The 27,496-nt window shown below is 61.5% G+C and overlaps 3 protein-coding genes across 4 annotated transcripts; all 3 read left to right on the forward strand.

Annotated features, from left to right (window-relative positions):
* The first annotated feature begins 2,044 nt into the window (after positions 1-2,044).
* On the forward strand, positions 2,045-7,790 carry CALB2 (calbindin 2). The gene is made up of 11 exons (XM_075433714.1): positions 2,045-2,174; positions 4,750-4,826; positions 4,991-5,080; positions 5,163-5,243; positions 6,010-6,066; positions 6,160-6,237; positions 6,370-6,425; positions 6,614-6,653; positions 6,748-6,801; positions 7,009-7,080; positions 7,335-7,790. The coding sequence occupies exons 1-11, from the start codon at positions 2,084-2,086 to the stop codon at positions 7,449-7,451; spliced, it is 813 nt and encodes a 270-aa protein (XP_075289829.1). The 5' UTR covers positions 2,045-2,083; the 3' UTR covers positions 7,452-7,790.
* A 1,059-nt stretch (positions 7,791-8,849) lies between these two features.
* On the forward strand, positions 8,850-20,454 carry GOT2 (glutamic-oxaloacetic transaminase 2). Its single transcript, XM_075433467.1, has 10 exons — positions 8,850-8,959; positions 13,264-13,420; positions 14,850-14,978; positions 15,360-15,419; positions 15,541-15,702; positions 15,925-16,029; positions 16,955-17,105; positions 17,402-17,567; positions 19,057-19,207; positions 19,675-20,454. The coding sequence occupies exons 1-10, from the start codon at positions 8,898-8,900 to the stop codon at positions 19,795-19,797; spliced, it is 1,266 nt and encodes a 421-aa protein (XP_075289582.1). The 5' UTR covers positions 8,850-8,897; the 3' UTR covers positions 19,798-20,454.
* Positions 20,455-21,136: 682 nt separating this feature from the next.
* On the forward strand, positions 21,137-26,629 carry SLC38A7 (solute carrier family 38 member 7). 2 transcript variants are annotated; one of them, XM_075433465.1, is made up of 11 exons: positions 21,137-21,228; positions 22,284-22,702; positions 22,936-23,134; positions 23,223-23,367; positions 24,082-24,180; positions 24,891-24,948; positions 25,275-25,389; positions 25,613-25,760; positions 25,845-26,044; positions 26,288-26,342; positions 26,428-26,629. In XM_075433465.1, the coding sequence occupies exons 2-11, from the start codon at positions 22,406-22,408 to the stop codon at positions 26,528-26,530; spliced, it is 1,419 nt and encodes a 472-aa protein (XP_075289580.1). In that variant the 5' UTR covers positions 21,137-21,228; positions 22,284-22,405; the 3' UTR covers positions 26,531-26,629. The 2 variants fall into 2 exon arrangements, with proteins under 2 accessions (XP_075289580.1, XP_075289581.1); XM_075433466.1 differs by lacking the exon at positions 21,137-21,228 and adding an exon at positions 21,989-22,125.
* Positions 26,630-27,496: the final 867 nt, after the last annotated feature.

Consider the following 27,496-nt stretch of genomic DNA (forward strand, 5'->3'; position numbering starts at 1 on the left):
GCTGGGCTGTGACCCAGAGCCGTCCCCACTGAGGGCTGGGGCTCTGCTCCCTGCGGGGCGGGTGATGGACTGGTGCTGGGGACTGATGTTCTGCTGCGCCCCTTCTCCCCCCAGCCCGGGGATGCATCGGGGCACATCCTGGAACCCAGCCCTGCGGAGGCAGCGGGTGTCTGCCCCCAGCCCCCGGGAAAGCTTTGCTGTGGAGGGAGGGGGACAGAGAATCTGTGGGCTCTGCAGGGGAAAATTGTGCTCCACTAAGCAGGAAAGGAAGCTTAGGGGGGGCTCATCTCTATGCCAGACGCCGGGAGATGTGAACTGAGTACCTCGGACACCATTCAGTGTCTCGGTGCATGTTTGAAGGCTGCATCGTGGAGGAGGAGGAGGAGGAGGAGAGGCCGTGCTGCGGCTCTGTGTCCCAGCCTGTCTCCCCATGGGATGCTGGTGCAGCATCTCCTCTCCTGTGCCCGGCGTCGGGCATCCTGCCCTGCCCTGGCTCCCCGCGGCGTTAAAGCCACGCTTGGGGCCACCTTCCAGCCCCCAACCCTGCTCCTGCAAGGGCTGTGGGCTCTGTGCTTTGGGGTACGTGCCTCGCACCCCCTTTTCTCCCAGCCGAGAGACAAAACCAAGAGGCACCAGCACCCGGCAGGATGGGCAGTCCCCCCGACAGCTCCCCGCAGCTCCCTGCTGCCGATTGCGTCCCTGCCCTGCGCGCGTCTGAACTTTCCTGCCGCCTTCTCATCTTTAATTAAGCACTTCTATCGGCCGAGCCTTCTCGCTGGATCTGAATCATATTCCCCCCCTTGTAGCCATGGCAACGCTTCCCCTGGGCAGGCTGCGCTGGAGCCGGTGACAAGCCCCACGTGTGGCTGTTTGTTTGGGCCTGGAAATTTCCCTGCCGTCTGGGAAAACTTGGGAAAAGAAAATCCCCCCCGCCGAGCCGGCAGGCGGCGAGGGGAGCCGGGGTGAGAAGCGTCGCTTTCTGGGCTGAGCATCGCTTCCATCCCTCGGAGGAGACCCCCCCAGCGGCGATGGCAAGGCCTCGGTCCAACGGTTCCTTGGGTTTTCCCCCAAAAGATGGGTGCAGCGTCTGGGTTTCCTGTCCTGGCCCCAGCCGTGGGTCGCGGGTGACGGCCCCACTGCGGCCATCACGGTCCCTCGGTGGCACCGGGGCTGCCGCTGTCCTGCTCCTCCATCCCGTCACCAAACCCTGAGCCGAACAGCTCAAACCGGGAGCCCAGGGAGGCCGGGGGGCAGGGACGAATGGCACAGACGGGGTGATGGGGCGAGGGCTGGGTGGCACGGGGAGGGCCGGGTGGCACCGAGGGCGTGCGGGGACTCGAGGGAGGCATGGAGCGGCAGGCCGCAGGAGGTGGCAGGCCAGGGCAGGGTGACGAGGTGGGGCTGGGTGTCAGGCCAGGGGTAGGTGACCTTCGGCAGGGCAGGTGACACAGGGCAGGGGTAGGTGACAAGGCAGGGACAAGCGGCGCGGGCTGTCCCCCATGGTGCCAAGTGCCACCACTGTCCCAGTGTCTCGGTCTCCCGGTGCCCACCCCGGGGCAGTGCCGGTGTCCCAAACCCCATCCCCTACTGTGCCAGTGTCCCTGTGTGTCCCTCACCGCGGTCCCGGTCCCCAAGTCCACCCCGCTGTGCCAGTGTCCCAGTCCCCCCGCTGCAGTCCTGATCTCCTGGTGTCCTGGTCTCTCGATGTGTCTACCCCTGGTGCCAGTGTCCCTGTGTCCCAGTGTCCCTGCCCAGTGTCCCGGTCTCTCGGTGTCCCCCCCACCCCACGGTGTCCCAGTGTCCCGGTGTCCCAGTGTCCGTGTGTCCCTGTGTCCTGGTGTCCCGGTGTCCATGTGTCCCGGTGTCCCTCTGTCCCGGTGTCCCAGTCCCCCCCCACCGCGGTGTCCCGGTGTCCCTCTGTCCCGGTGTCCATGGCCCCCCCCAGCTGCCCCCCCCCCCCGGTGCCCGGCGGTGTCCCGGGCGGCGGCGCCCCCTGGCGGCGGCGGGCGGCCCCGGCGGCGGCGGGTATAAAAGGCGGCGGCGTTGCCGGGTGCGGCAGCAGCGGCGAGCGCGGGAGAAGGCGATGGCCGGCCCGCAGCAGGCCCCGCACCTCCACCTGGCCGAACTCACCGCCTCCCAGTTCCTCGACGTCTGGCGACACTTCGACGCCGACGGTCAGTCCTGGGGCGCGGGGGACACCCCTGACCCCCCCAAACCGGGAAGGGGGCCGGGCTGAGCATCCCCGGGAGCGCGGGGCCGGGGGGTGCGGTGGAGACTCCCCCCCCAACCCCTCCCCGGGTGTCCCGTCGGGGGGAGCTCGGAGGAGGAGGAGGCAGCCCGGGGAGATGGAGAGCCCCGTCGGGGGGGGAGCTCCGGGTTCGGGGGGGAGATCGCCTCCGCCCCCCAGGACCTCCCTGTCGGGAAAGGGTGGGGGGGCCCCGGCACAAGGCCCTGCCAGGACCCCCCCAGCCCACGGCACGTCGAGCCGCGGGGGTCCCCCCGGGAGCTCGTGTCACCTCGGGGTGCTGCCCGGGGGGGTCCTGCCCTTCCTTCCCGGGGTAGGGGGGGGTCAGCGGGGCCGCCAGCCTGGCCCCAGGGCCACCCCCTTGTCCTGGAAGTGGGGGGTGACGGGGGGGGGGGGGTCCCCTCGCCTCGCCTCGCCTCGCCTGGAGCGGGGGTGAGGGGCCAGGGGGGCTCAGTCCCTCCCCGCCTGCTCCCCAGCCCCACAAAACCTCTCTGCGGGGGTGCGGTGGTAGTGGGGATGTCCCACTCCCCCGTCCCCATCGCTGCCAGCCCCAAAAAGGGGGGACGGGGACTGGGGGGGACGGGGGGGGAAGCAAAAAACACGATCGTTTTGGTGGCAAAAGAGTTTCTTTCAGCTCCGTGGGGCGGTGAGGGGGGCTCAGCCCCCTGGGGAGAGCAGCGCAGGGAGTGGGTCCCCCGTCCCCGAGGGGAGGTTTGGGGACTGAACTCCCCCCATCCCCGGGAACTGCGTCATGCAGCGTCCCCGCGCTGGGTGCCCTCCCGGCCACCCCTCCTGCACCCCGCAGCACCGGGGGCTGCCGGCATGGCTGTCCCTGGCACCGCTGGCACCGGAGCGGGACGGTGGGACAGCCGTGTCCCGGTGGGAGCGGGCAGCTCCGGTGTGGGTGCCCAGTGGCCTTCCCCGCATCTCCGAAATGCGGGGGTAGGCACCGAGCCGGCTCGGCCCGTGGCCCCCGTGGACTTGGGTGGCGGGGGAGATGGTGGCCATGACGAGGACGATGCTCAGCCACACCGGGCAGAAGCTCCGACAGCCCCGTCTCATCCTGCTGCCGATGGGGACGGGGTTTGGAGGGACCCAGGGTTCATCCCCTGCGGACGGGGCCCCTGCCCGCCTCCCCTCGAGGCTCCTCGCGCCCCGGAGATGCCCCAGTGGATGTCTGCGATGTCCTCGCTCAGCTGTCCCCCGGCCCCACGGCGCAGGGAGGCCCCCGGGGTGCAGCCGCGAGGTCCAGCCTGGCTCACCGGCGGGGATTTTCCGTGCCGCTCCGCGCCCCACCGCTCTGCGGACACGGATTCGACCTGCCCAAGCTGCTGCTCGGGGGAAATCAAGCTACCGGCCGTGGCTTTTCTTGGCGTCGTCGCTTTTCCCGGCTCAAAACTCTCGCTGATGGGGGTTTTTTTCCCAACTGAATTGGAAGGAGGCGGGGGCTCTCCCGCACCCACCGAAGCAAAGCCCCCGGGGAGGGTGGAGGAAAGCCAAACCTGTCAGCAGCTCCCACCGGCACCCCGATGCCGCCCAAGCCCCTCGTCCCCTCCTGTGAGGGACGCGGCCGTCGGCAAGGAAGGCTCCCCCAGGACGGCCCCAGGGACGCAGATGGGTTATTCCCGGCTGCCAGGAGATGCCCTCCAGCGGCGATGCCCAAGGGCAGGGCGCTGCGGTCTGAGCCTACGGAGGCTGAAACGGGGAGGGGACGCCCCCGGAGAAGAGGCAACGTCCCCCCAGCTGTGCCCAGATGTTGGTGGGAGGGAGGGTTGCTTGCCAGGGAGATGACGCCTTGCCTGGCAGCACGGCGGTGCCAGTGTCCTCGTGGCCGACCCCCAGCCGTGGCACGACTGTGCTGCTTCGAGGCACGCCGGTCACCCCTCGAAGCCACCGCGGGCTGAGCGATGTGTGGCCGGGTCCCGGCCAAGCCATGCTGCCACCGAACGTCCCACGGGCAGGGGAGACCCCGTGTTCCGTAGGGCCTGTGTCTCAGCACGGGTATTGGCAGCGAGGGGTGGGGGGTACGGGGGAGAGGGATCTTTCCGAGCCCCCGGTGCTGGGCTGAGCCCGTCCCGGGGCTGATCCTGCGCCCGGGGGGTGATGCTGTGCCCGGTGCCTTGGTTCTGCTCCCCGCTTGCCCTCGCCGGCCCTGCGGTGCGTCGAGAGGAGACAGCACTGGCCGGGGAGGTTTAATTAACCCACTCGGTGACATCGTCAGATGCCGAAAATGCGGCAAGCGCAGGGGCTGGGACACGGCCCCCTGCACCCCACGAGCAGGCGCAGGGGATGAGCCCAGGGCGACGGCCCACCCCTCGCAGGCTCTCTGCAAACTCGGGCATCGCCGGGTTTGCGTAACGCTCGGCGTCGGCCGGCATTCCCTCTCGGAGCTGCGTCCCCGTGCGGAGGGGGACAAGAGCTGCATCCCCTGGGATCATCCCCTCCTCGCCTCCCACCTTTCCCCCCAGCGGGGGCTCATGGCGGGTTTTTTTCTGCTTTTCCAGGGAATGGCTACATCGAAGGCAAAGAGCTGGAGAACTTCTTGCAGGAGCTGGAAAGCGCGAGGAAGGGGGCGGGTGTGGTAAGGGCCGCTCCTGGTCCCGCTCCTTCCTCGCCCCGTTCCCTCCTGCCCCGGGGCTCGGGCTCACGTCAGCCCGGTTCGGGAGCCCCCAGGTGCAGGATGGGGGGGACATCGGCACGGGGAGGGGGGGGTTGAGCGCTCCCGTCCGCTCTCCTTGCCGGCAGGACTCCAAGAAAGACAACCTGTGCGAGAAGGTGAAGGAGTTCATGCGCAAGTACGACAAAAACGCGGACGGCAAGATCGAGATGGCGGAAGTGAGCGGTGCTGGCCCTGCAGACCCCCGGGATGGGGTGCTGGCGTGTCCCCCCCAGCCCCTCACGCTTGTCTTCCCCGCAGCTGGCCCAGATCCTGCCCACGGAGGAGAATTTCTTGCTGTGCTTCCGCCAGCACGTGGGCTCCAGCTCAGAGTTCATGGAGGTAAGCGGGGCGGGGGGCTCCCCACGGGGTTCGGTCCCCGGCGCTCAGCTCTGCTGAGGAGAAACAACCCGGAGCTGCATTGCCCAAAACCCCCAAAACTCCCCCAAATTGTTGGGGTCGGGAGGTGGGGCGAGGCGTCCCGCTGCGGGTGGTGCTGGTTGGGGGGGGGGAGAGCAGGAGCGCAGTAATTTTTCCCAGTGCTCAGCGCTCCTTGGGCAGCTCTCGGGGCGGCCGGGCGCCTCGTCCCGCTCTCCGCGCGAGGGGAGCCGTGGGGATTTGGAGCTGTTTCTGCAAATTCCCCCTCCGGGGCGGCCGGTCCGCGATGTGCCACAGCAGACGACGCTGCTCTGGGGCAGCCCGAAACCTCGGCGTGCCCCGGGCGAGGGGTGAAACCCATCTGCGGGGCGGCAGGGAAACTCTCGATGGGGGTGGAGGGGGCCGTGCAGCATCCCGGGGAGGGGAGAGCTTGGAAAACGGAGCCGAGGTGGTGGCGAGGGCCGAGAGAGGGGCGTCCCGTGGCATGGCGGGGCCGGGGCGTGAGCGGGCGCTGGTGTTTAATTGGAGGGTGCGATCAAATATGAAAGCCCAGCCCTGCGGCGCTGGAACTCTCAGCGCGGGGCTGAAGAAACGAGCCACCGTGAGATGGGAGCCGTGAGAGGACCCCAGGGCAGTGGGGGCTGCTGCAGGTGGGGGGCACGGGGGGTATGCAGGCGTTGGCGGCGGAGGAAACGCCGATGACGGGCAGTTCGTGGCGGCTGCTTCGCAGGCTTGGCGCAGGTACGACACGGACCGCAGCGGCTACATCGAAGCCAACGAGCTCAAGGTGGGCTGCGGGCACGGGGCGGGCTGGGACGGGTGCCCCCCACCCTGGGGACAGACGGGAACGGGGACAGCCAGCGAAGCCCTCTCCTTCCAGGGCTTCTTGTCGGACCTGCTGAAGAAGGCGAACCGGTCCTACGACGAGCCCAAGCTGCAGGAGTACACGCAGACCATCGTGAGTGGGACCTCTGGGCTGGTCCCCGGGGCAGGGCAGGTCCCCCCGGGGGGGGTCTCACCACCCCACGGCAGGTGGGAGGGAGGGGAGGAGGTGGCCGTGGGTGACCGGGTGCTGCTCGTGTCCCGGCAGCTGCGGATGTTCGACACCAATGGCGACGGGAAGCTGGGTCTCTCGGAGATGTCCCGGTAAGGTCCCAGGCAGCGGGGAGGACGTGGTGGGGAGGGGGAGAGACCCCGGAACACTCGCGTGTAGGAAGACTCTGCTCCAGCTTCCGAGGAAACGAGTCTTCCTCTGAGGGAAAAAGTCATTTTGGATTTAAAAAGCATCTTTTCCCGGCTGCTTCCCACTTGCCTCTGCCCTCCTTCCTTTTCAGACTTCTGCCCGTGCAAGAAAACTTCTTGCTGAAGTTCCAGGTAAAACAAAAACGCTAAATAAACCCGTTCCTGTCCCCCGCGCGCGGCTCCGTCCCCTCGCTCACGCCTCGCTGTCCCCCTTGTCGCCACGCAGGGGATGAAGCTGTCCTCGGAGGAGTTCAACGCCATCTTCGCCTTCTACGACAAGGTAGGGGAACTGCCCCAAAAATAAATACAACCCAGCAAAAAAACAACACCAAAAATGTGCGTTTTCAGTCGGGTCAGTTCCCCGCTCCGATTTGGGGTGCGAGTGCCGCGTTTAGGGGCTGGGGGTGCCCCCTGCCCCCATGCCCAGGTTGGGCTTGCGGTGTCTCTTGTCCTTCTGCCCTGCTGAGGTCCCTCCCTCGTTATCCAGGACGGGAGTGGCTTCATTGACGAGAACGAGCTGGACGCACTTTTGAAAGACCTGTACGAGAAGAATAAGAAAGTAAGCGGGGGAGAAGAAGCGGGGGATGGAGCCGGGTGCCCCCCCCGGACCCCTCACCCCGAGCCTCCTCCCCTCTCCCGGCAGCCTCTTCCACCTGGAGACGCTGCTCCAGGCCAGCGTCCCCATGGGAGCGTGGTTGGAGTAGGGGGGGGAATCCCACCCTGGGGGTGCCCCCCACCCCCAGGGAGAATTGGGGTGCCTGGGGGGGGGGGTAGATGAGGGAGTAGCCAACCCCCCCCTCATTTTTGGTGCAGGAGATGAGTATCCAGCAGCTCACCAACTACAGGAAAAGCATCATGAACCTTTCCGACGGGGGCAAGCTCTACCGCAAGGAATTGGAGATCGTGCTCTGCAAAGAGCCCCCTGTGTAGGACCCCCCCACCCCAAAATCACGCTTCTCCCCAAAAATGATGCACTTGGTGCTAGCGGGGGGGGACGGTGGGTGCTGAGGCCTCAAGGGGCTCAGCACCCACTGTCCCCCCCTGCCAGCGCTCCCCCAGCAGCTCTGGTTCGTTAAAATCCCACTTTGGGGGGTGGAAAAACCTTTTTTTTCCTCTTTTTTCTCTTTTTTACCCCATCTGCCTGGTTGGTTGACTTCTATTATTTTTTTTTCTCGGGGGTGGGGGGTTCTTTTCAGTTCTTTCAGTCTCTTCTCGAGTTTTGTTCCTTGACCAAAGAAGGGTTTACAAATAAATTCAAGTACTGCTCCAGCCAACGCCCTCTTTGCCCGGCTCGCGGTGGGGGGGGGCAGGGAGAGGTGGGGACTCCCCGTCCCAGTGCACCCCACAGCCCGGCCCTACTGGTGGGGGGAAACCCCCAGGGAGGCTGCTGTACCCAGTTTAGTGGCCTCTGGGACAGCACAGTTCCCAGCAACTCCCAGTTAACCCTCCCAGATCCTGCCAAAGCCTCAGGCGTTTCCCAAGGGTTGTTGTGTCCCACCCCAGTCCAGTTTAGGAAACCAGTCCCAGCGTGGCGATGCTGGTTTAGTCCCAGTGCGGCTTCTCCCGACAGTAGATGGGAGGACTGGGGTGCCCCCCACTGTCCAGTGGCCTGGGGCTGGACTGGGTGCTGGGGGGGCTGGCTTCACCCCCCACCCCCCCCGGGTGTCAGTGGGAGCAGGGTGTGTGGTGGGGGCCGTGGCAGGGGGGCAGCCCCTGTACAGACCAGTACGGCCCAGTTCAGCCCTGTACAGCCCGGTATGGTGCAGTGCAGACTTGCATGGACATGTACAGCCCAGTACAACCCTGTACAGCCCAGTATGGTGCACTGCAGTCCTGTATAGCCCAGTACAGCCCAGTGTGGCCCAATACCGCCCTGTACAGACCTGTGTGGCCTCACATGGGGCTGTACAGTCCTATAGAGCTAAGCACAGCCCAGTGCAGCCCACCACATCCCAGTCAAGCCCTCCGAATCCCAGTTACAGCCCACCATGTCACAGTTGAGCCCTCCATATCCCAGCACAGCCCAGTGCAGCCCAGCACAGACCACCACGTCCCAGTCAAGCCCTCCATATCCCAGTATAGCTTAGTGCACCCCAGTTCAGCCAGGTACAAGCTGGCTCAGTACAGCCCAGTGCAGCCCACCGTGTCCCAGTCGAGCCCTCCACATTCCAGTACAGCTTAGTGCAGCTTAGTGCAGCCCAGCACTGCCCAGTACAGCCCAACCCAGCGTAGCACCGGGCGGGCGGCGCGGCTGCAGCGAGTCCTCCCGTCCCCCAGGGGGCGGTCGCGGGGCGGCGCATGCGCGGGGCGGGGCGCTGGGCCGGCGGCCGCCGCGCACACTGCCCACTCGGCAGCCCGCCCCCTGCCGCGGCCGCCATGGCCCTGCTGCACAGCCGCCGGCTCCTGGCCGCCCCGCGCCTCGCCGCCGCCCGTGCCAGGTGAGCGCCGACGGGGGCTCAGCCCCCGGGGTCGTCCTCCGCTGCGGGCCGAGGGGTCCCCCCGCCGCCGGGCCCGGGGCCCAGCGCCCTTGAGGAAGCGCCGCGGAGGGCGGGCGGGCCGCAGCCCCGGGTTCCGCTATTCGGGAGGCAGCGGGGGTGTGCGGGGCGGGGGCCGGAACCCGGCGGGGAGCCCCGGGGCCCGGGGTGGGAGCCGAGCGCGGAAGGCCCCGGCGAGCGGCGGGGAGCCGTGAGGAGCAGCCCCCGGGCCGCGGGCGAAGGAGGGCGGCGAGGTCTCCCGTCTCCCCGTCCCGGCCGCGGGTCAGCCGCGTTCTGCCCCTGGCTCCCGGCTGCTCGCGGGTTGACCTCTTGCCCTGCGCGGCGGGGCGGGGCAGCCGCTCGCTGGGGCTCGGGGTTCCCGCCTCGGGCTGCGAGCCCGCTGGAGGTGGCTTTGCGTTCCTCAAGCTTGCCCTACACCGAACCCTAAATTACCAACCTGAGTCTAGGCCACGTAAAAGGGACACAGACCGGCACTGCTGTGAGTAAGGAGCCATTGTGCGCAGCCCCCAGTCCGGAGCGGCTCGTTATCCCGCCGTGTGGATGCCAAGCAGCGGTGAGCAGCTTGCTGTTCCCCTGTATCCAGCAGCGTGGAGCCGTGCTGAGAATGGCCGCTGAAATGGGGACGTGGGTGAGGAGATACGGAACGGTTACAGCGGCTCCCTTGACACATGGGTGCTAATTAAGGCGATAACTCAGTCTGCCGCTCTGATGTATCACAAGACAGCGATATTAAACGCTTCTCCTGGTGAGAAGCTGACCGCAGCTGACTGGGGCAGTGAATTTTAAGGCTTCCAAGGACCAAGGTAGCCAGCAGCCCGCTGGCATTGCTCTTGTGTAAATATTTGCTTCAGCTGTGGTATCCAGACAGCGTCGCCTTCAGCCCTTCCGCTCTGCCCCGGCTTGCAGAGCTGCAGTAGGGGCTTTGGCAGAGGTTTTGAAATTGGGTGTGTTACGTGGGCGTACCTCAGGGAACATGGATTGGCCTCTTCACAATGGCAGCTTTCACCGGACATGTGAATGCTTGCTCTCCCGCGGGAAAACTTGCTTTCTGGGCTGGGCGTGAGTCCGCAGGCACGCTGGTAGGTCTCTGCCACTTGGGCCGGGAGTTCCACGTCCATTTTTAAAGGGTGTTGCTGGTTTACACAGTTCTTGGTGCGTTTTTCTCCCCTCTCTTTCTCTGTCCCATCTGTTGCCCTGCGCTCGCATTAACCTGGGTTGGGAGACCAGCGGGGCTGGGGAGTGCGGGGACTGCTTGAGCACCAGCGCTCCTCAGCATCTGGACTCTAACTCAGGCCGCCCGCATTCAAGTCCCGTAGCTGCGAAATGTGCGGGCTTTGGCTTACATCGGGCGTCCCTCAGGTAGCTCAACCCCAGCTTCCACTCATCCGTGTTTAGTTTTCCACACTGAAACACCTCCAGCCTGGCAGAGAGCATGGCCAGATGGTAACTTTGACCTTAATTCGAGACCAGCGTTCTTTTAATTGCTCCAGATAACACCTAACGCTGTGCAGAGGCAACGACGTCCCAGTGCCGCAGGGGCAGCGGTGCGTTAGGACCTGTGTCCTCGGATCCCTAGCAGACCTTGTGTCCCAAACCCCTGTCCAGAGGGCTTTGCCTCTGTGCGCCCGTGGGTATCCTGATGTCTCGGGACAGCTCAGACAGGACTTTTTTCTCCTGTTGCCCTGCAAGCTCACCTTCCTGGAAACACCAGAGGAGTCTTTCTTTGGGCTTCACCTCAAAACCTTCAGGCTGAGAAGGGGAAAATCAGTCCTAAACCTACCCTTCGCTGCCTTAAGCCAATAGAAAGTCCGGCTCAGAATAACAGTACTTAACTCTCCGGAGTGCTGCGGCTTAGGGAAGCGCCTGCAGGATCAGCGTTAATTGCAGCAGCAGCAGATTAGAGCCCAGTGACCTGCCTGAGTGTTTGCAGGATCGGCACCAAAACGCTCCAAACACCGTAAGCCGCTTGGTGAAAAGCCCAGCGGAAAGAAGGTGCCGTCGCCGTCTGCAGAGCAGCAGCTCTTGAAAATAGATGGCCGGGCTCCTCCGGCCCTCAACACCGAAATAATCCCAGACCAGGTAAACTGCGGAGGGGCACACTGTGACGCGGCGGGTGCTGCTCTCTTCCCCCACCCCTCCGTTGCCAGGAGGGTGTTGGGAGAGGTTTTCCCGAGCGGCGTTGCGTGCTGCCTGAACCTGCGGCAGGATTTTGCCCCAGTGGCCCCCCTCAGCCTGTCCCGCTCAGGTTGGCTCCTCACATCCCTCTCTGCAGGGTCTGTGTTGCTGGCGTGAGTGACTCAGCCTCCTCTCCAAGTTGATCCTGTGCTTAACCGAAGAGGTAATTAAAACTTGTTAGTGGTCTAGAAAACGCTGAGCACATCTTCCATTTTTAAACTGCCAGAGGTGGCTCTGCCTCGTACATCTTGGCCCTTTTTTCCATAGAGCCCATCAAGAGGAGAAACTGAGCCTTTTTCTTTGGAAATACTGTGCTGGTGGGAAGAGCAGTTAAGTCTGAACAGGGCGAATGATCTTTGGGGCTCCGATGAGATGCACTCTGCGTTCACGTGCTAGTCGTAGAATCATTAAGGTTGGAAAAGATCTCTAAGATCATCGAGTCCAACCATCACCCCAACCCCACCATGCCTGCTAAACCATGTCCCGAAGTGCCACATCCACACGTTTTCTGAACCCCTCCAGGGATGGGGACTCCCCCACTGCCCTGGGCAGCCTGGGCCAACGCCCGACCACTCTTTCAGTAAAGAAATTTTTCCTAATATCCAATCTGAACCTCCCCTGATGCAACTTGAGGCCATTAGTGCAACGTATGTTTATGTGGTGACTAAACTGGGTCTAAATGGACCCAAAACAGTGACAGAGCAGAGGGGGAGGATGATTTTGTGAGTTCTGATCAAGTTAGTGTTCGAGCTTCCTGAATCCCCCTGGCCCTGCTGCATTCAGACGTGCCATGTCTGTCACCACCCCAGGCAGGCAGCAGGAGCTCTGGCTGGCCCCAGGCTGCCCGCTCTGCCTGGGGCAGGATCCAGCCCCAGGGACAGCATTCCCGTGTTGGGAAAGCTCATTATCTTCACGTGAGGCGGCCTTCCCTGGGCTGCAGAGCTTTGTAAAGCTGTGGGAGCTTCTCCTGTAGCAATCAAGACTGAATCCTGCCCCAGAGGAGATAAACCCAATCTAAATTACGCTGCGTGCTTTGCCCCCACTGAGCTCAGGGGTCTGGGTGATTGCCAATGTGGTGCTGTGAGTCAGGATGCTCAGAGCTGTGTGGAGTCGTCGTCTTTAGTAATCCCGTCTTCGGGAGGGGGCTGATAAAGCTGTAGCCTGCTGCCAGGCGGGTTAAAAACCACCACACCGCTTCTCTTGCACCATCTACAAGCTTGCAAAGGCTGGACCTGGGGCTGGGCAGAGGCTGTGGCCAAAGGGAAAATAACAGGTTTCTTTTTATAGCATGGCCTGGTCTGCCCTTGACATTAGGAGAGCCGCTCTGTCTTCAGGATGTCCTGCCAGCAGGGTGGAGGCAGGTGGCTGGCAGAGCGGCTGCTGGGGAGCGTGGGGAGGCTTCGTGCTTGACAGTGAAGGAAGGGGCCTTCACGTCGGAGCTTGTCACCGGTCGCACTGGGGAGAAACCGTCCTGCGCGATTTCCAGGAAAATGCAATTTGGCTACGACGTCCCTCTGCAAGTGAGGCAGCGCTTGTAGGGCAGGGAAGGGAAATACCTGCCTTAGGTCAGCCAGCGTTGTGGGAAAAGGAGATTAGTTTTCATGCGGCGGAGCCTTTCCAGGAGTTTGGAAGAGGCTCCGTATTCGTGCATCGTGCAGTCGCCAGGGTCTGGCCAGGGTTTCCTTGAAGGCACTGACCTACGCGGTCCCGTCTTCAGGCACCTGGTCAGAGCGAAAGAGTTTAGGGCTTGTTTCCTGGGGCCTTTCTGGCATCGGCATACAGGGAAAGCAGGGCCATTTCTACGCAGTAATGACTTGGAGGGGGTCAGTTATCTTCAGCCACAGTGAACTGAGGCTCTTTGCCCATTCTGCAACGTAAAATGCAGTGCAAGGTTATGGAGCATAGAGGAGTTCTTGGTTTTTTCTCCCCCTGGATAATTTTCTTACCGCTGGTTGTACCTTTTCCAGTGGTTCAAAGACCTGATTGCCCTTGAGGCTTTCTCTCTAGCCATGCTGGTGCATGTCCCTGCCCAGTTCTCAAGCCTAATTCCTTGCTTTGTTTTTTCCCTTCAGCTCATGGTGGTCCCATGTGGAGATGGGTCCCCCCGACCCCATCCTGGGGGTGACAGAAGCTTTCAAGCGCGACACCAGCTCCAAGAAGATGAACCTGGGTGTGGGGGCGTACCGGGATGACAACGGGAAGCCGTACGTCCTGAACTGTGTGCGCAAGGTGAGCCTGGTGCTGGCTGCTGGCCAGGGCCGGACCCAGGTGTTGGACGCCGGGGGAGGGGGGGGGGGGGGGGGGGGGGGTGTCAGGGAAGGGGAAGGCCTCCAGGCAAGGTTTGCCTCTTGGTCCTTAGAATAACCTTTATCTCTGACAGAGCAGGACGGTGTTCCTGGATGTCTCTCTTAGCAGTACTAACACTTTTGAGACACAACAGAGCTGGCTGTTAGGTATTAGGGGACAAAACAGGGAATACGTGTGCTATTCCCATCTGGGTAATCCTTGCTGACTTCCACAAGCCCTCCAACACAGCTGTCCTCTGAACTTCAAGGTGTTTCTTGAATGGGCTCGTGTTCCCTGGGCCAGCCCACACAGGAGGAAAGAGCTGGCATTGTCCCCTTAATGGATTAGTCTTAGAAATTCTGCTGAGCCTTCATTACCAGTTTCTCCATAAGCCATTCTAAAACTCCAGCCCAGGGAGCTGGATGTGGACACTGCCCTTGAGGGGATTACAGAGTCTTTCAGGGCTGTAAGCATAGAAATAGGCCGTTAAATAGCCGGCAGCTGACACACACATTGACTGGCTGGTCTCCTTGGCGTAGGGAGGATGCATTGTCCGTGTTCCTCATCAGTGTGGGGTTTAAAGCCATCCCTTGCCCTCGCTCTGCCCTGCGCGTGTCAGCACGTATTGCAGCTGGGGCACGACCAGGAGCCTGGGTGATGTCGCAGGAGCAGTTTCGCGGTGGTATGTGAAGGCTGCCAGGGTCTGTCCTGCTACTCTGGGAGCATGGATAGGCTTCCCAGAGCACTCCAGATGTCTCCGTCGCTGTATTTTTCCTGAGCGTGGCTCCTTGTGTGCTGTTTTTGCTGCCGCTCTCTGATCCTGCGTTAGACTTGGATGGGTTTCTGATGCTGGCTCTGCTTGAAAGAAGCAGAGATTAGCAGAACTGGGTGGTGCCATGTTTAAGGGTCTGGTGAGCTGGTTTTCAGACAGGCTGCTTTCAAAACTGGCTGTGGTTTCTGGATTTTTTTTTTTTTTTTTAACTTGTTCCACCTGGCTCAATAACAGTCCCAGCATGACGAGGCCCTGCAAAGGGCTTTTCTGCCCTGCCTGGGTTTGGGATGTCTCCCTGTGTAGCGACCATCTCTGCCTTTCAGTAACAGTCAAGTCTTGCCTTCCTGCAGGACAATTCCTGCTTGGGCAAAGCAGCGCGTGTCCTCGTGCAGCAGGGCTGATGTGTAACAGGCTGGAAGCGGTGCTCTCCTCTGGTGCCGGATTTTCTGGCTCTGCTGTACTGACCCTGGTACCCACTGAGGGCTCTGGTCGTAAAAGCAGAGTGTCACCTGAAATGTTTGCTGCTGCCCTGACTTTAAACGAGCCCCAAAAAACTGCACGGTGACGCCTGCCTTGCTGATTGTGTGTCCTCCTTCCCAGGCGGAGGCCATGATAGCAGACAAGAAGATGGACAAGGAGTACTTGCCCATTGCGGGGCTAGCGGATTTCACCCGAGCATCCGCAGAACTGGCTCTGGGTGAAAACAGTGAGGCTTTCAAGAGCGGCCGGGTAAGGAGCGGGCTGGGAAGCAGGGGGTGGGCAGCGCTGCCTGATGCACGGCTGGTACCTGAGTGCCCAGCAAAAGTGGAAGGACTGGTGTGGGTGCTCATGCCTCTGAGTTGCAAGCTGGCCAGGCCCAAGGATAACCACTTCCTCTGAAGGCTGGGGTGAAATAGCCCTTCCCGAGGAGCGGATCTGACCTTGCCAGGGGTCCCAACTCCCTGTCCTGCAGCTGGAGCTGCTGACCCGTGCGGTTCCCTCCAGCCCCGTGTCCCTGTGTGAGTGAGCCGTCTCAGAGGTGCGCTGCTGCCAATGCTGATGTAGTGACTGAGCTTTCCCTGTATCGCGCCGTGGCTGCTCAGACTCATGTGTGTGTTTCTTCCCTTGCAGTATGTCACGGTGCAGGGCATTTCTGGGACTGGGTCTCTGCGAGTTGGAGCCAACTTTTTGGTGAGTCCCTGTCCAGTGGGGGAAGGAAGGGACATCTTTTCACCAGAGCTGAATCTTCGGGGTTTTCTAACTGCTTGAATCTGTTCAGTCTGTTTGAACACTCTGTCTTTCTCTTGATCAGCAACGGTTCTTCAAGTCTAGCCGTGATGTGTATCTACCCAAACCATCCTGGGGCAATCACACACCCATTTTCCGTGATGCTGGCCTGCAACTTCAGGCTTACCGCTACTACGACCCCAAGACGTGCAGCCTTGACTTCTCAGGAGCCATGGATGACGTTTCCGTGAGTTGCCTTTCATGCCTGGAAGCAGGGAGGCGATGTGGAGAGATGGGTGATAGTCTTGCTGTAGCCCAGATGTGATGCCTGCAGGCACCAAATCAAGGCTAGAAGGCTAGAAGCCTTGCAGAGCTCGTCTAAGCTATCTAGGGCAAGAGTCTCATCTTGGCTGCCGAGCATAGTGCTCACTTGTCATTAATAATTCATTCTCTGTAATATCTTCCTCAGAAAATTCCAGAGAAGAGCATCATCCTCTTGCACGCTTGTGCTCACAACCCCACTGGGGTGGATCCCCGGCAGGAGCAGTGGAAGGAGTTGGCGTCTGTGGTGAAGGTGAGCAGTGGAGTGTCCCAGGGACGCTGTGCTGTTCCTGGGAAAACCACAGCTCTGGGCTTGGATGGGTGGCATCTGGTCTTCACTGTGTGAAAGGTTACTCCCTTCCCTGAGGCCAGGATGGGTGTCATGTTCCTGCACTGAAGACAGGAGGCACAGAAGCGCACCCACAAAGCTTCTAGCTGACCATCAGGCTTTCTGCTGGCCCCTTCCCAGGAAGCTGGGGAAGGGAGACCTGAAAGGAGAGCAGCAGGGATTGAGAGAGTGAGCTGTGATCACTGGAGGGGGGCTACTGGAGCTGGAGTATTAAAAATGCTGGAAGCTCTTCCACGTCCCTGGTGTCTCCTCGCCAGCTTCAGCTGGAAGCAGAGAGGGGCCGGTTCTTCATTCATCCTTCTCCTTCTCCCTGCCACTCCCCCAAGCTGGAGCCAGTGAAATTTGGCTTGGGATGCCTGGCCTTAGCAGTGTCTTGAGAATTGGTAGCTGTTAAATTGGCCTCTGTGGCCTACAGATGGCTGCAGGTCTCCTGACCGAGGGGCACTGCGGCTGTGTTGCCTGCCGGGGGGCATCGGAAGGGCTGGCACCTGCCCAGAGGGCTCCCAGGTGGTTTTCCTGAAATTGATAATACAGGAGACACTGAAATGGAATAATTTATTACTGCTGAATCCACTGCTGCTTTCTGGGCCAGACTGCACATCCCATAAATGCACTGGGAGGGTCTCTACCCGCTGTTTTGATGCGTGGTGGGTAGCTGTGGGTTTTTGGCTGCCTTCCCTGTGGTAAACGAAAGGGAACGACTCTACTTCTGGAGGAGAACAGTTCGAGCGGAGCAGCCCGCTGCCTGCGTGGCTCGTTTCAGCCTGCTGCCCTGCTTTCTGGAGGGGTGTTCAGGTCCTGTGACATGGTCTCCCCTCTTTGCTGGCAGAAACGGAACCTCCTCGTGTACTTCGACATGGCCTACCAGGGCTTTGCCAGCGGGGACATCAACCGGGATGCCTGGGCTGTGCGGTATTTCATCGAGCAGGGCATCAATGTCCTCTTGTCACAGTCCTACGCCAAGAACATGGGGCTGTACGGTGAGTAGGGCAGGCGGTGCAGAGACAGTTTCATCCGGGCTGCTGCAGGGACCCCACTGCCCCTGGGGTTTAGCAACCAGTGTCTCTCCAGAGATGCCTGGCAGCCTCCCAGTGCCGGCTGCTGCCTGCGTTCATCCCACAGCATGGATCGGGATGTGGGAGATGACCTGCTGGGAGCTGCTGGAGACCCTTCTAGAGAACAGGGCTCCGTTCGGGCTGTGCAGCTTTCGGATAAGTGCTGCCCCAGCTCCGGGTGCCCAAGGGCAGAGGCTGGGACCTGATTGCCCCCCTTTCAGGAGAGCGTGCGGGTGCCTTCACGGTGATCTGCAGTGACGCAGAGGAAGCCAAGAGGGTCGAGTCCCAGCTGAAGATCCTCATCCGCCCCATGTACTCCAACCCACCCCTGAACGGAGCGCGCATCGCCTCTCTCATCCTGAACACCCCTGACCTACGGAAGGAGTGGTAAGAGGGAACCCCGAACGCTCACGAGAGTGAAATGCGAGGTCTCTTTTCAGCAGCCCTGTGCTTAATGCCTGCTGCTGTCCTGGGCAGCTCTTAGCTTCAGGGGTGCAGTCAGAACCACGTGCCACCCCTTTCCTCTGGAGAAATCCCGGCTTGTGTCCTGGTATCGGCCCAGCCTGGCTGGCACAAACAGGTTTCCTTGGTGTTACTAAGGCAGAACACACTGTAAAGGAAGAGAGAAAGCTCCCCTGGGATTGGGGGTTGCAGGACCTGCCGACCCAAAGAGTGTAGAAGACTGGCTGAGGTGGTGTAGCCATGTAGCATGTCGCACAGGGCAAGTGGAAGTGTAAGCCCCCTGGGAATAAGACCCAAGAATGTAACCCTCATGCCCTAAGCCTGCTTCCTGGCATCAGCCTACGCTGCTCTCCCAGCCCCTCGGTGTCGAGCCCCTGCTGGCAGCTGGCCTGGCAGAACAAAGGCTGGCAGTGTGGTGTGGCCTCGCTGGGAGCTGTGTTCCTTTAGCACGCTGAGGCTTGTGCCCGAGCCAGGCCCCAGCAGAGATGTCTCCAAGCTGTGCTGCCTTGGAGCAGGGGGTGGCTGCCTGCGCTGTAAGGTACCCCCTGTGCTCTTCGTTTATCAAGGGAGGTTCTCCTCCTCCTCTACTCTGCCCTGGTGAGGCCCCATCTGGAGTACTCTGTCCAGTTCTGGGCTCCCCAGTTCAAGAAAGATGAGGAGCTACTGGAGAGAGTCCAGCAGAGGGCTACGAGGATGAGGAGGGGACTGGAGCATCTCTCCTACGAGGAGAGGCTGAGGAAGCTGGGCTTGTTCAGCCTGGAGAAGAGAAGGCTGAGAGGGGACCTTAATAAATGCTTACAAATATCTGCAGGGTGGGTGTCAGCAGGATGGGGCCAGACTCTTTTTCAGTGGTGCCCAGCGACAGGACAAGGGGCAACAGGCACAAACTGAAGCAGAGGAAGTTCCGTCTGAACATGAGGAAGAACTTCTTCCCTCTGAGGGTGACAGAGCCCTGGCCCAGGCTGCCCAGGGAGGTTGTGGAGTCTCCTTCTCTGGAGATATTCAAGACCAGCCTGGACGTGGTCCTGTGCAGCCTGCTCTGGGTGACCCTGCTTCGGCAGGGGGTTGGACTGTATGACCCCCAGAGGTCCCTTCCAATCCCGAACATTCTGTGATTATTTTATCTGGGTTTGGGGAGTGCTTCTGTGGGGCCTCCTGCTCACCCATGGCTTTCTGAAGCAAGAGATGCCAATACTCTGGTTGTAGTGTCCAACAGCTGTGGAGTAAATAAAATGGCAGTCACCTTCAGGTACCAGGAGAAAGAAGCAGCTCTGCAGCTGGAGCTACAGGTTCACACTCTCTGATCTTTGTTCATGTGCATCCCTTGTGGTTTTGGGGTATGAGTAGTTGTGGAGGGGAGCAGCCTTGCTGCGTCCCAGCCCTGCTCTGAGTGGTTCCTGGGTTGGCTTCTCAGGCTCACGGAGGTGAAGGGCATGGCTGACCGGATCATCAGCATGCGGACTCAGCTGGTGTCCAACCTCAAGAAAGAAGGGTCCTCCCACAACTGGCAGCACATCACTGACCAGATCGGCATGTTCTGCTTCACAGGGCTGAAGCCTGAGCAGGTAAATGCAGTTCCTGTGGTCTCAGGGTGTTGTTTGCAGTCCTTGTCGGTACGATCCTGACTGCAGGTGCTAAAATGAGCCCTCGCGAGCAGTTCTTCTGCGGGAGGAACATCCTCCAAGCCTGTGGCGCTGGAGCATCGCGGGGACCCAGGTCTTGCTGTGCTCGTGGCAGTTGAAAGCAAACATAGCCTGCTTACCTGTCAAAGGAAGCGGTCACTTGGTGCCGCTCTGAGGTGGCCTTAAAGGTCAGCTCAAGCGAAGTGACTCTCCTGGCAGAACATCTGCAGTGTTTGCGTGTTGCCCGAGAGCTGGGCAGCATCTCTCATGGTTTACAGGGGGTACCACTGGCTCTGCAGGTAGTGGGATGCCGTGTCTGCTGGCTCCCAGTTTGCTTTCAATTCTGGCAAGCTGGGTAAATCTGCACTCAGAGGTTAGCCTGCGGTTTGAACTCTGCTTTTTCGCCCCAGGTGGAGCGGCTGACCAAGGAGTTCTCCATCTATATGACAAAGGACGGACGAATCTCTGTGGCGGGAGTTACGTCCGGCAATGTAGGTTACCTGGCTCATGCCATCCATCAAGTCACAAAGTAAAGAAGACAAAGGTATGCCCTGGAGCTAGTGGCCTTCCCTTCCCCACCGGTTGAAGATGAGGAGGGAAAGGAAACAAGCAGAATACTTCCAACCACGGCACTTGACGCCGCTGCTGAATGTATCTTGTAGATGAGTTGTTGTAGAAGCCTAGTCAAAACCGCCCTGCGTTGCGGAGCAGGGACATCGCTGCTGGCTCCTACCCATCACAGCCATTCTCCCCCACTGCCCATCCCGTGTCTGTCAGCCCCAGCACCCACCTGCGCTGGAAGAACCAAGCACTTGGCGCTGCCATCCTGCCAGCGTCGGCACTGGAGGCTTCCCCACGCTCATTTCTCGATGAGAAGGCGTTGGGAGGCTGTTGGCCGCGGGAAAAGGAACTGGGTGGGCTGAGCTGCTCGGGGGTGCCCCTGCCACCTCCAGGCAGGCTCCGTCCTCCGACGACCAGCTCTGAGGACTTCTCGCTGCTAGAATCTGCTCCATCACTGGCTTCACTCTTTCCATCTGGGATTCTCCTTTCGGGTGTAATTTGCAGTGGCACTGGTGTGTGGGGTTGGACCCGTGTCCCTCCTGTAAAGCTGCCTGGTTCTTCTGCCTTCACTCCCGTGTCCTGAGGTCAAATAATTTCTCATCCCCCCGCATAAGAACCTCTGAAAACCACTCTGTGTTGGTCTCTGCCTCTCCCTGTTCCTGTACCAAGCCCAGCACCCTCCCTGCAAAGCAGAGTCTGTGCATGTGTCCCGGGACCGTGAGCCGAGGTGGCCCCAGCCGTGTCCACCCTCACGTGGGCGTGTGGGGTGCCCCTCATCAGCTCTGTTCAGCCAAATTGCTGGTGACGCCAGAAAACGGGAGGGAGAGATCCGACGGGAAGCTGATGCCTTGGAAAACATTCTGTCCTTTTGGAGTGAGCGTCCCGGAGGCCCTGGTGCCTCACTGGGTCTGATTTTTAATCCAAATAACCTGGCGTGCGGCTGTGTCGAGCTGGAGCCTTCCTCCTGCCATCGCACAGCTGGATCCTGTCCCTTCTGCGCATGAAATATTCCCGGGGGGGGGGGATGCGCCAGGGGATGTGTCGTGGCCAGGGGGACCCCGATCTCCCCAGAGCCCCCCACGCAGAGCGAGGGCTCCCGACAGCGACCGAGGCGCTTACGCAGCCCCGGTGCCCGCTTGCCGCTCTGTGCAGTGAATCCGCTTCCCGTGGGCTCTGGCCCCGCGGTCCTGCGTGACTGCGGAGCCGGCTCCCCCGGTCGCAGCGAAGCCCCTCACCCCCGCGGCTCCCCACCGGTTACAATAAAAGCGGAGCGGCCTCCCCTCCCCGTTCTTCCTCGCGGGGGGGCTCCCGGGGCGGACTACAAGCCCCGGCGTGCAGCGGGCAGGGCGGGGCCGCCGCCGGGGCCGGGGCCGGGGCCTGAGCGGAGCGGCTGGCAGCGCCCGGTGAGCGGGGCAGGGGGGGGGGGGGCGGGTGACCCTCAGCGGCTGCGGGGCCCACGCGGGTCCGTGGGTCTGTCGAGTCACCCTCGGGGAAGCGCCTGGGCTGCGGTTGGCTTTGCCCTGGGGTGGGGGACAGCGGGGACCCCCCCCCCCCCCTTTCCCCGCAGCATCCTCCTCCTCCGGGTGTGGGAGAAGCCCACGCGTGCCCGCAGACCCACCGGCCTGGGGAAGCGGGGTCCTGCCCGGGGGGAGAGGGCCGCCTTCGGCCCTCCCCTCCGCTTCTCCCCTTCCCCAGAGCCCTGCGAAGAGGATTCATAGCCCGGGGTGCAAACAGCCGAGGAGGGAGGGGCGGGCTGCTCGGGAAGAGCCCCTGGAGATGGCGTCCAGGGGAAAAATCCAGAGATTTCCCTTGAAAAGCGATCTCCCTCGGCTGCGTGGGTCCCCGCGGAGCCCGGCCGGGTTGCGAGGGTTGATCTCCTCCAGCCGAGCGAGGCACTGCGAGGAGATCCGGGCTGTCCAAGCCCGGAGGGCTGCGGTGCTGGAAACACCAGGTCTTCAGGTCCAAAAAGCTTCTGAGACGTCTGGTGCTGGTGGTCACCCTGGGGGTGCACTGGAGGGGCCCTGTCCTGCTTTTCCCGGTGACACGGTGCACCTGCGGCGTGCACGGCTTGTTCCTGTGGAACACAGCCTTGACCTCTGCCCACAAGCACGTGCACAGCGGCGCTTGCAGAGCTTGCAGGAATTGGGGCTGGAAATCAGGAAGCGAGCTGTGACGCTGGGTCTCGTGCCCGCAGAAAGGCGAGTCCCGCCGTGAGGCTGCAGCTCTCCAGCCCTGCGGCTGCGGCTCGGTCCCCCATCCGACAGCGACGTTGTCCTCGCCCTGGACTCAGGGGACGAGAGGCGAGTTCTCCTGCCCGATCTCCGCTGGCGTGAGAACACCCGTGTGGCTGCTGTGATCCCCAGCCTCAGACCCAGGGACCTCATTTCCTCTGCTGCCCAGGTTGTTCTTTATCAGCATACCTTAATTAACACCTGCCTCCTTCTTCATCCCCTTCTAGGAGCGGTGAAGTGCCCAGCCTGCCGGTTCGCCGCCCTCCCTGCCTGATGGAACCAGCGCTGGCAGAGGACCCTCCTCGACGTAGCTGGCTGAGCCCGCTGCAGCAGCGCTAGCGGGACGTGGATGGCGGCGTGTGCGGCCCCGGGAAGGACGATGGCTCAGGGCATCGGGAGCATCAACACCGACTACAAGGACTGGGAGTGGAGCACCGATGCCGGGGAACGGGCCAGGCTTCTGCAGAGCCCCAGCGTGGAGACGGTGCCGAAGAGCGGAGAGAGCCAAGGAAACGGCCTGGGGGCCACGTCGGCTTTGGGAGCCGTATTCATCGTGGTCAACGCCGCCCTCGGGGCTGGGCTGCTCAACTTCCCCGCTGCCTTCAGCATGGCCGGCGGCGTGGCCGCGGGCATCGCGCTGCAGATGGTGAGAGGTGGGGAAGGGACAATCCCCCATCCTGCCCTAGGAAGGGCATGGGGGGGCTGTCGTGTGGAGCCCCAGAAGGGGCTTGGGGAGGACCTGGCTCCTGGGACGAAGCCCTCTTGGGTGCTGGACCCCAGAGATGCTCTGTGTGTTCAGGGGTGGCTGCCCAGGGTGGCTTTGGGGACCTCGTCACTCTGTTGCCTCAGCGTCCCCTCCCTGTCTCTTCCCCACCCAAGTGCATGTTGATCTTCATCATCGGAGGCTTGGTCATCCTGGCATACTGCTCACAGGCCAGCAACGAGCGGACCTACCAGGAGGTCGTGTGGGCCGTCTGCGGGAAGGTCCCTGGCGTGCTGTGCGAAGTGGCCATCGCTGTCTACACCTTTGGCACCTGCATCGCTTTCCTCATCATCATCGGAGACCAGGAGGACAAGAGTAAGTGTGTCCCACGGCAGAAAAAATAACCAGTTGCTGTCCCTTCGGCTGTAAGGGGACAACCCAACCACCCCGGTTGTCCCCACAGTCATTGCTGCTCTGGTGATGGAGCCCGAGGAAGCCGGGAGCAGCTGCTGGTACACAGACCGCAAGTTCACCATCAGCATCACCGCTTTCCTCCTCATCCTGCCCCTCTCCATCCCCAAGGAGATCGGCTTCCAAAAATATGCCAGGTGGGTGGTGAGAGCCCTCTGGGGTTGGGAGCTGGGGTGGGCCAGCCGGCATCCACCTCAGCACCATCCTGGGGGACAGGGAATGAAAACACCATTGGTTCTAGCGCCGCATCTGCCCGCTCACCCCTGAGGGGTTGGATATCTCCTCCTCCGCCTTCCTGTGCCTCAGTTTCCCCATCTGGGAAGCAGAGGAGCTGCTGAGCACTGTGAGGCCGCAGCATCGTACTCCGGGGCTTGCGTCCCTCCCTTCCACTCGCTGGAGGAGGCGGGGAGAGCTGCTTTCAGCTGCGTTGTCCCCTGCCTTTGGAGCTGGCCATCCAGCAGACAGCAGAGCCAGGAAGGGTCCCCGGGCCACATGGTCTGCAGGCCAGCCCTGCTCCGCCAAGCATCTGGCTGCTTGTGTAACCTGGCTGCTGGAGCTGGACCAGGGCCACCGAGGAGCATCACTCCTCTACCGCTTGCCTCTCTGCTGCCCAGAATCCAGCCTTACTGGCAGGTCCGCCATGGGACAGCACAGTGAGATGGCATCCACATCTCTTCTGGGGACAGTGGGTGACAGGGCCTGGCATATCCCCGTGAGAGCGGAGAGCAGGGGTGGTCCTGGTGGGAAGAACTGGGGTGGCCTGGGCTGTGCAGGGGGGAAGATGGGGCTGGAGAGGCTGGGAGGAGACCCTCCACGGAGCAGGCTGACGGTCTCCTGTCTCCTCTTGCTAGCTCCCTGAGCGTGATTGGCACCTGGTACGTCACGGCAGTCATTATCATCAAGTACATCTGGCCCGACAAGGAGCTGGTGCCTGTAGAGATCCCCACCAGGTGAGCGCAGGAGACCCGATGCTGGTGGTGGCCATCACAGCACTCCAGAGCCAGGCAAGGGGTGCGGGAGCAAGGGCTGCAGAGGCTGGGGACAAATCCTTCATGAGTCCCGTCCCTGGGCCTGGGGACGCTGCACGTTGCTGCCGGAAGCTCGCGAGTGGCTGCGTCTCTGCGTGTTTCAGAGGAGCAGGTAGTGAAGGAAAGGAGAAGGACCTCTTGGAGGTCCCCACGGCTCCATCGCAGGTTTGGAGGAGCGCTGATTGACTGTTAGCTCTGATATAGCTGGGCCCAGAGTTCCCTGTGCAGTGCTTGGGCTCACCCAGCAGTAAGGACCGGGTCTGTTTTAGGATTATTTTGGTTATTTCCCTGGCCAGCACAGCCCCTGTGGCTTGTCCCCTCCCTCGCGGTGCAGGGATGTTTCTGGACCCAGTGCAGGCAGTGGGATTTTTAGGGCAGAGCAAAGCTTAGACCAGTTTTTGGCACTGCCTAAGCGGATCCTTATTTTTTTACTGATACTTTTGTTCTTGCGAGTCCTCAATTTTGACTGGTTCTGTCTTGGTGAAAGACCCTGGTCCCAGGAAAACCTCGCTTCATGCAAAAGCATTGTCCTGAGTGGGGGGACACGGTCACTGCCGGGGGCAGGTCACAGAGGAGTGAGCCTGTTGCTGAGCACCCCTGGCTCTGACCGGTGGGTGCTTCTCTCCCGCCAGCCCCTCCACCTGGATGGCTGTCTTCAACGCCATGCCCACCATCTGCTTCGGGTTCCAGGTAAGGCCATGAGCCCGGCGCTCCCCTTCTCACCCTGCAGCCTGGGTGGGGGACCAGCGTTGTCCAGGGGTGCTCAGCCAAAACCCTCCCCACGTGCTCACTTTGCAAGGGGGCTGAAGCCAGTTTAACATCTCACGGATCAATTTTACCCCAGCTGGGAAGTCCAGGGCAGCCTGTCCCCCCCCCTTTTCTTCTCCAGCGACAAAGCCGGGGGATCACGGTATCATGACAAACCCGGGGATACCACGCGTGAGATCCCGCGTGGCTCCCCGTGACTCCGGCTCAGCCCATCGCGTGTCCCCGCTCTCTCTCCGTGTCCCCGGCAGTGCCACGTGAGCAGCGTGCCCGTCTTTAACAGCATGAAGCAGCCAGAGGTGAAGACTTGGGGGGCAGTGGTGACGGCAGCCATGGTGATTGCTCTCTTCGTCTACACGGGCACTGGTGAGCGAGGGGATGCCGCGTGAGTGTGGCATGGTCCTCGCGGAGGCTGTGAGCTTCTGGAGGGCAAGGACCTTCTGGTCAGCAGAGGGACAGAGCGGGAAGGAAGGGGAGTCTGTCTCACCCTGCCTGTGATGTGTCCTGTGCCATATCCATCCAAGTTCAGTCCCTAAAACACACGTGGAGGAGGCTCGTCCCTGACTGCTGACTGCTCCCTTTCTGGCAGGCGTCTGCGGCTTCCTGACCTTTGGAGCCGGTGTGGAGCAGGACGTCTTGCTGTCCTACCCCTCCAACGACATCCCTGTTGCCCTTGCCCGGGCCTTCATCATCCTCTGCGTGCTGACATCCTACCCCATCCTGCACTTCTGCGGCCGGTGAGCAGCGGGAGGAGGCAGGGGCTGGGGTGGGCAGGAGGGGCAGCACGGGGAAACCCCTCTGCCCCGGGTCTGTGCCTGCAGGGCTGTCTTGGAGGGTCTCTGGCTCCGCTACACCGGGGTGACGGTGGAGGAGGACGTGGTTCGAGAGCGGAGGAGGCGCCTGCTTCAGACCATCAGCTGGTTCCTCCTGACCCTCCTCCTGGCTCTCTTCATCCCCGACATCGGCAAAGTCATCTCTGTCATCGGGGGCTTGGCCGCCTGCTTCATCTTCGTCTTCCCAGGTAGGGCATCCTGGGATGCTCAGGGGCTGGCAGAGGTCTCTTGGCCTTGTGCGTTGACGAGGGAGAGGGTGGGATGGGGATGCAGGAACCAGGAAGTCTTTAGAGAAGGACAAAAGCATGGCATGAGGTTGGTTGGCAACCTAACTATTTTGACTGGACTTTGTAATGGGGAGCACAGCTCCATGCCTCTGGGGTGTCTGCTCAGTCCTCGTCTGGGTCCAATTTGCCTCCTCTCCCTTTCAGGGCTCTGCCTGATTCAAGCCAAGCTCTCTGAGATCCAAGAAACCAGGGCAATCAGGTAACCAAAATGCCCTTCCCCCTTCCCCTGGCGATATTGGGGTGAAGGTCCCCTCTCAACGCACCCTGTTTGCCTGCATCCGCAGCTGGTGGGCCCAGGTCAGCTACGGGGTGTTCATGGTCACCCTTGGAGCCTTCATCTTCGGGCAGACCACTGCCAACGCCATCTTCGTGGATCTCACAGCCTGACTCCTCCAGGCTGGACCGCACTGCTGCTGCTGTGGGGATGCAGATTTCCCCAAGGACCAAAGGGAAGCAAGGAGAAAACACGTTGGCGTGTTGGGAAGATCCAAGAGGGGTGTTGTAATCTGGGGCCTGGCTGAAAGAGCCCTGCAGTGGTTTGTATCTCGTTGTCTTAACGCACCAGGCAGTCAGGCTTCTCCTCTCAGCCCTGACTCCCTGGTGAAGCCAGAGCATCACTACAAGGGGACCTGGGAGCCCTTTCTGCCCCCATCACTACCCTAAACATCACTGAGAGGTCACGGCAGAGGTTTGCAAAGGCACGCTGCTCTCGTCCGTGTAACCCTGTGTTGGTGGAGCTTCCCTCCACAGCTTAAACTCCTTCTTCCCCCAGCGCTGGAGGGAGACAGTATGTCTTGCATAAAGGGAACTAGTAATTGTGTTTATCAGTCAGGGCGACATCCCCGTAGTCCTCTTATGTGTCGGTGTTTGGTTTAGTTGGAACTCTGCTTTCCCGTGGCTCCTGTTGCCGGTCTCCCACCCTTACTCCTACATCTGCCTGCGCCTGGGCTGCGCTTTCTGTTACCAAGTGGGACCGTGGCCTTCAGGCCGATTGGTTTTTTTTGAGGATTGGGATGAGCCCGGGCTAAGGACACACCGGCGCAATGTTTCCCCTGCCAGGGGTTGCTCACTCGCTAGAGAAGGTGCTGTGGCTGCACTGGCCTACTGGAGACACTATGCTAGAGCAGCTCTTCTCCAAATTTCCAATCTAATTCTTCCAGGAGGTGTCCAGGGAATGGGACTGTGCCAAATGTAGGGTTTAAGGGATGCTTTGGGGATAAAGCAGTCAGTATTAATCCGTTTTATATTATTCCCTTGGTCGTTTATACTCTCTGTGGCTGGTGCTGCTCTGGGCTGTCCCTCTGTTGCCTGTCTGGATGATGGTTTCACTTCTGCTTTTGCTGGGTTGAGCAG

This window comes from Opisthocomus hoazin, chromosome 12, assembly GCF_030867145.1.
Source record: "Opisthocomus hoazin isolate bOpiHoa1 chromosome 12, bOpiHoa1.hap1, whole genome shotgun sequence".
Taxonomy (NCBI): Eukaryota; Metazoa; Chordata; class Aves; order Opisthocomiformes; family Opisthocomidae; genus Opisthocomus; species Opisthocomus hoazin.

Coding starts and splice junctions, on each gene's coding strand:
- SLC38A7 (XM_075433465.1), top strand. CDS start 22,406: ATGGCGGCGTGTGCGGCCCCGGGAAGGACGATGGCTCAGGGCATCGGG. Junction 23,135..23,222: donor CGGAGACCAGGAGGACAAGA/GTAAGTGTGTCC, acceptor TTGTCCCCACAG/TCATTGCTGCTCTGGTGATG. Junction 26,045..26,287: donor CTTCATCTTCGTCTTCCCAG/GTAGGGCATCCT, acceptor TCTCCCTTTCAG/GGCTCTGCCTGATTCAAGCC.
- GOT2 (XM_075433467.1), top strand. CDS start 8,898: ATGGCCCTGCTGCACAGCCGCCGGCTCCTGGCCGCCCCGCGCCTCGCC. Junction 16,030..16,954: donor AGTTGGCGTCTGTGGTGAAG/GTGAGCAGTGGA, acceptor CTTTGCTGGCAG/AAACGGAACCTCCTCGTGTA. Junction 19,208..19,674: donor CAGGGCTGAAGCCTGAGCAG/GTAAATGCAGTT, acceptor TTTTCGCCCCAG/GTGGAGCGGCTGACCAAGGA.
- CALB2 (XM_075433714.1), top strand. CDS start 2,084: ATGGCCGGCCCGCAGCAGGCCCCGCACCTCCACCTGGCCGAACTCACC. Junction 4,827..4,990: donor CGAGGAAGGGGGCGGGTGTG/GTAAGGGCCGCT, acceptor CCTTGCCGGCAG/GACTCCAAGAAAGACAACCT. Junction 5,244..6,009: donor CCAGCTCAGAGTTCATGGAG/GTAAGCGGGGCG, acceptor GCTGCTTCGCAG/GCTTGGCGCAGGTACGACAC.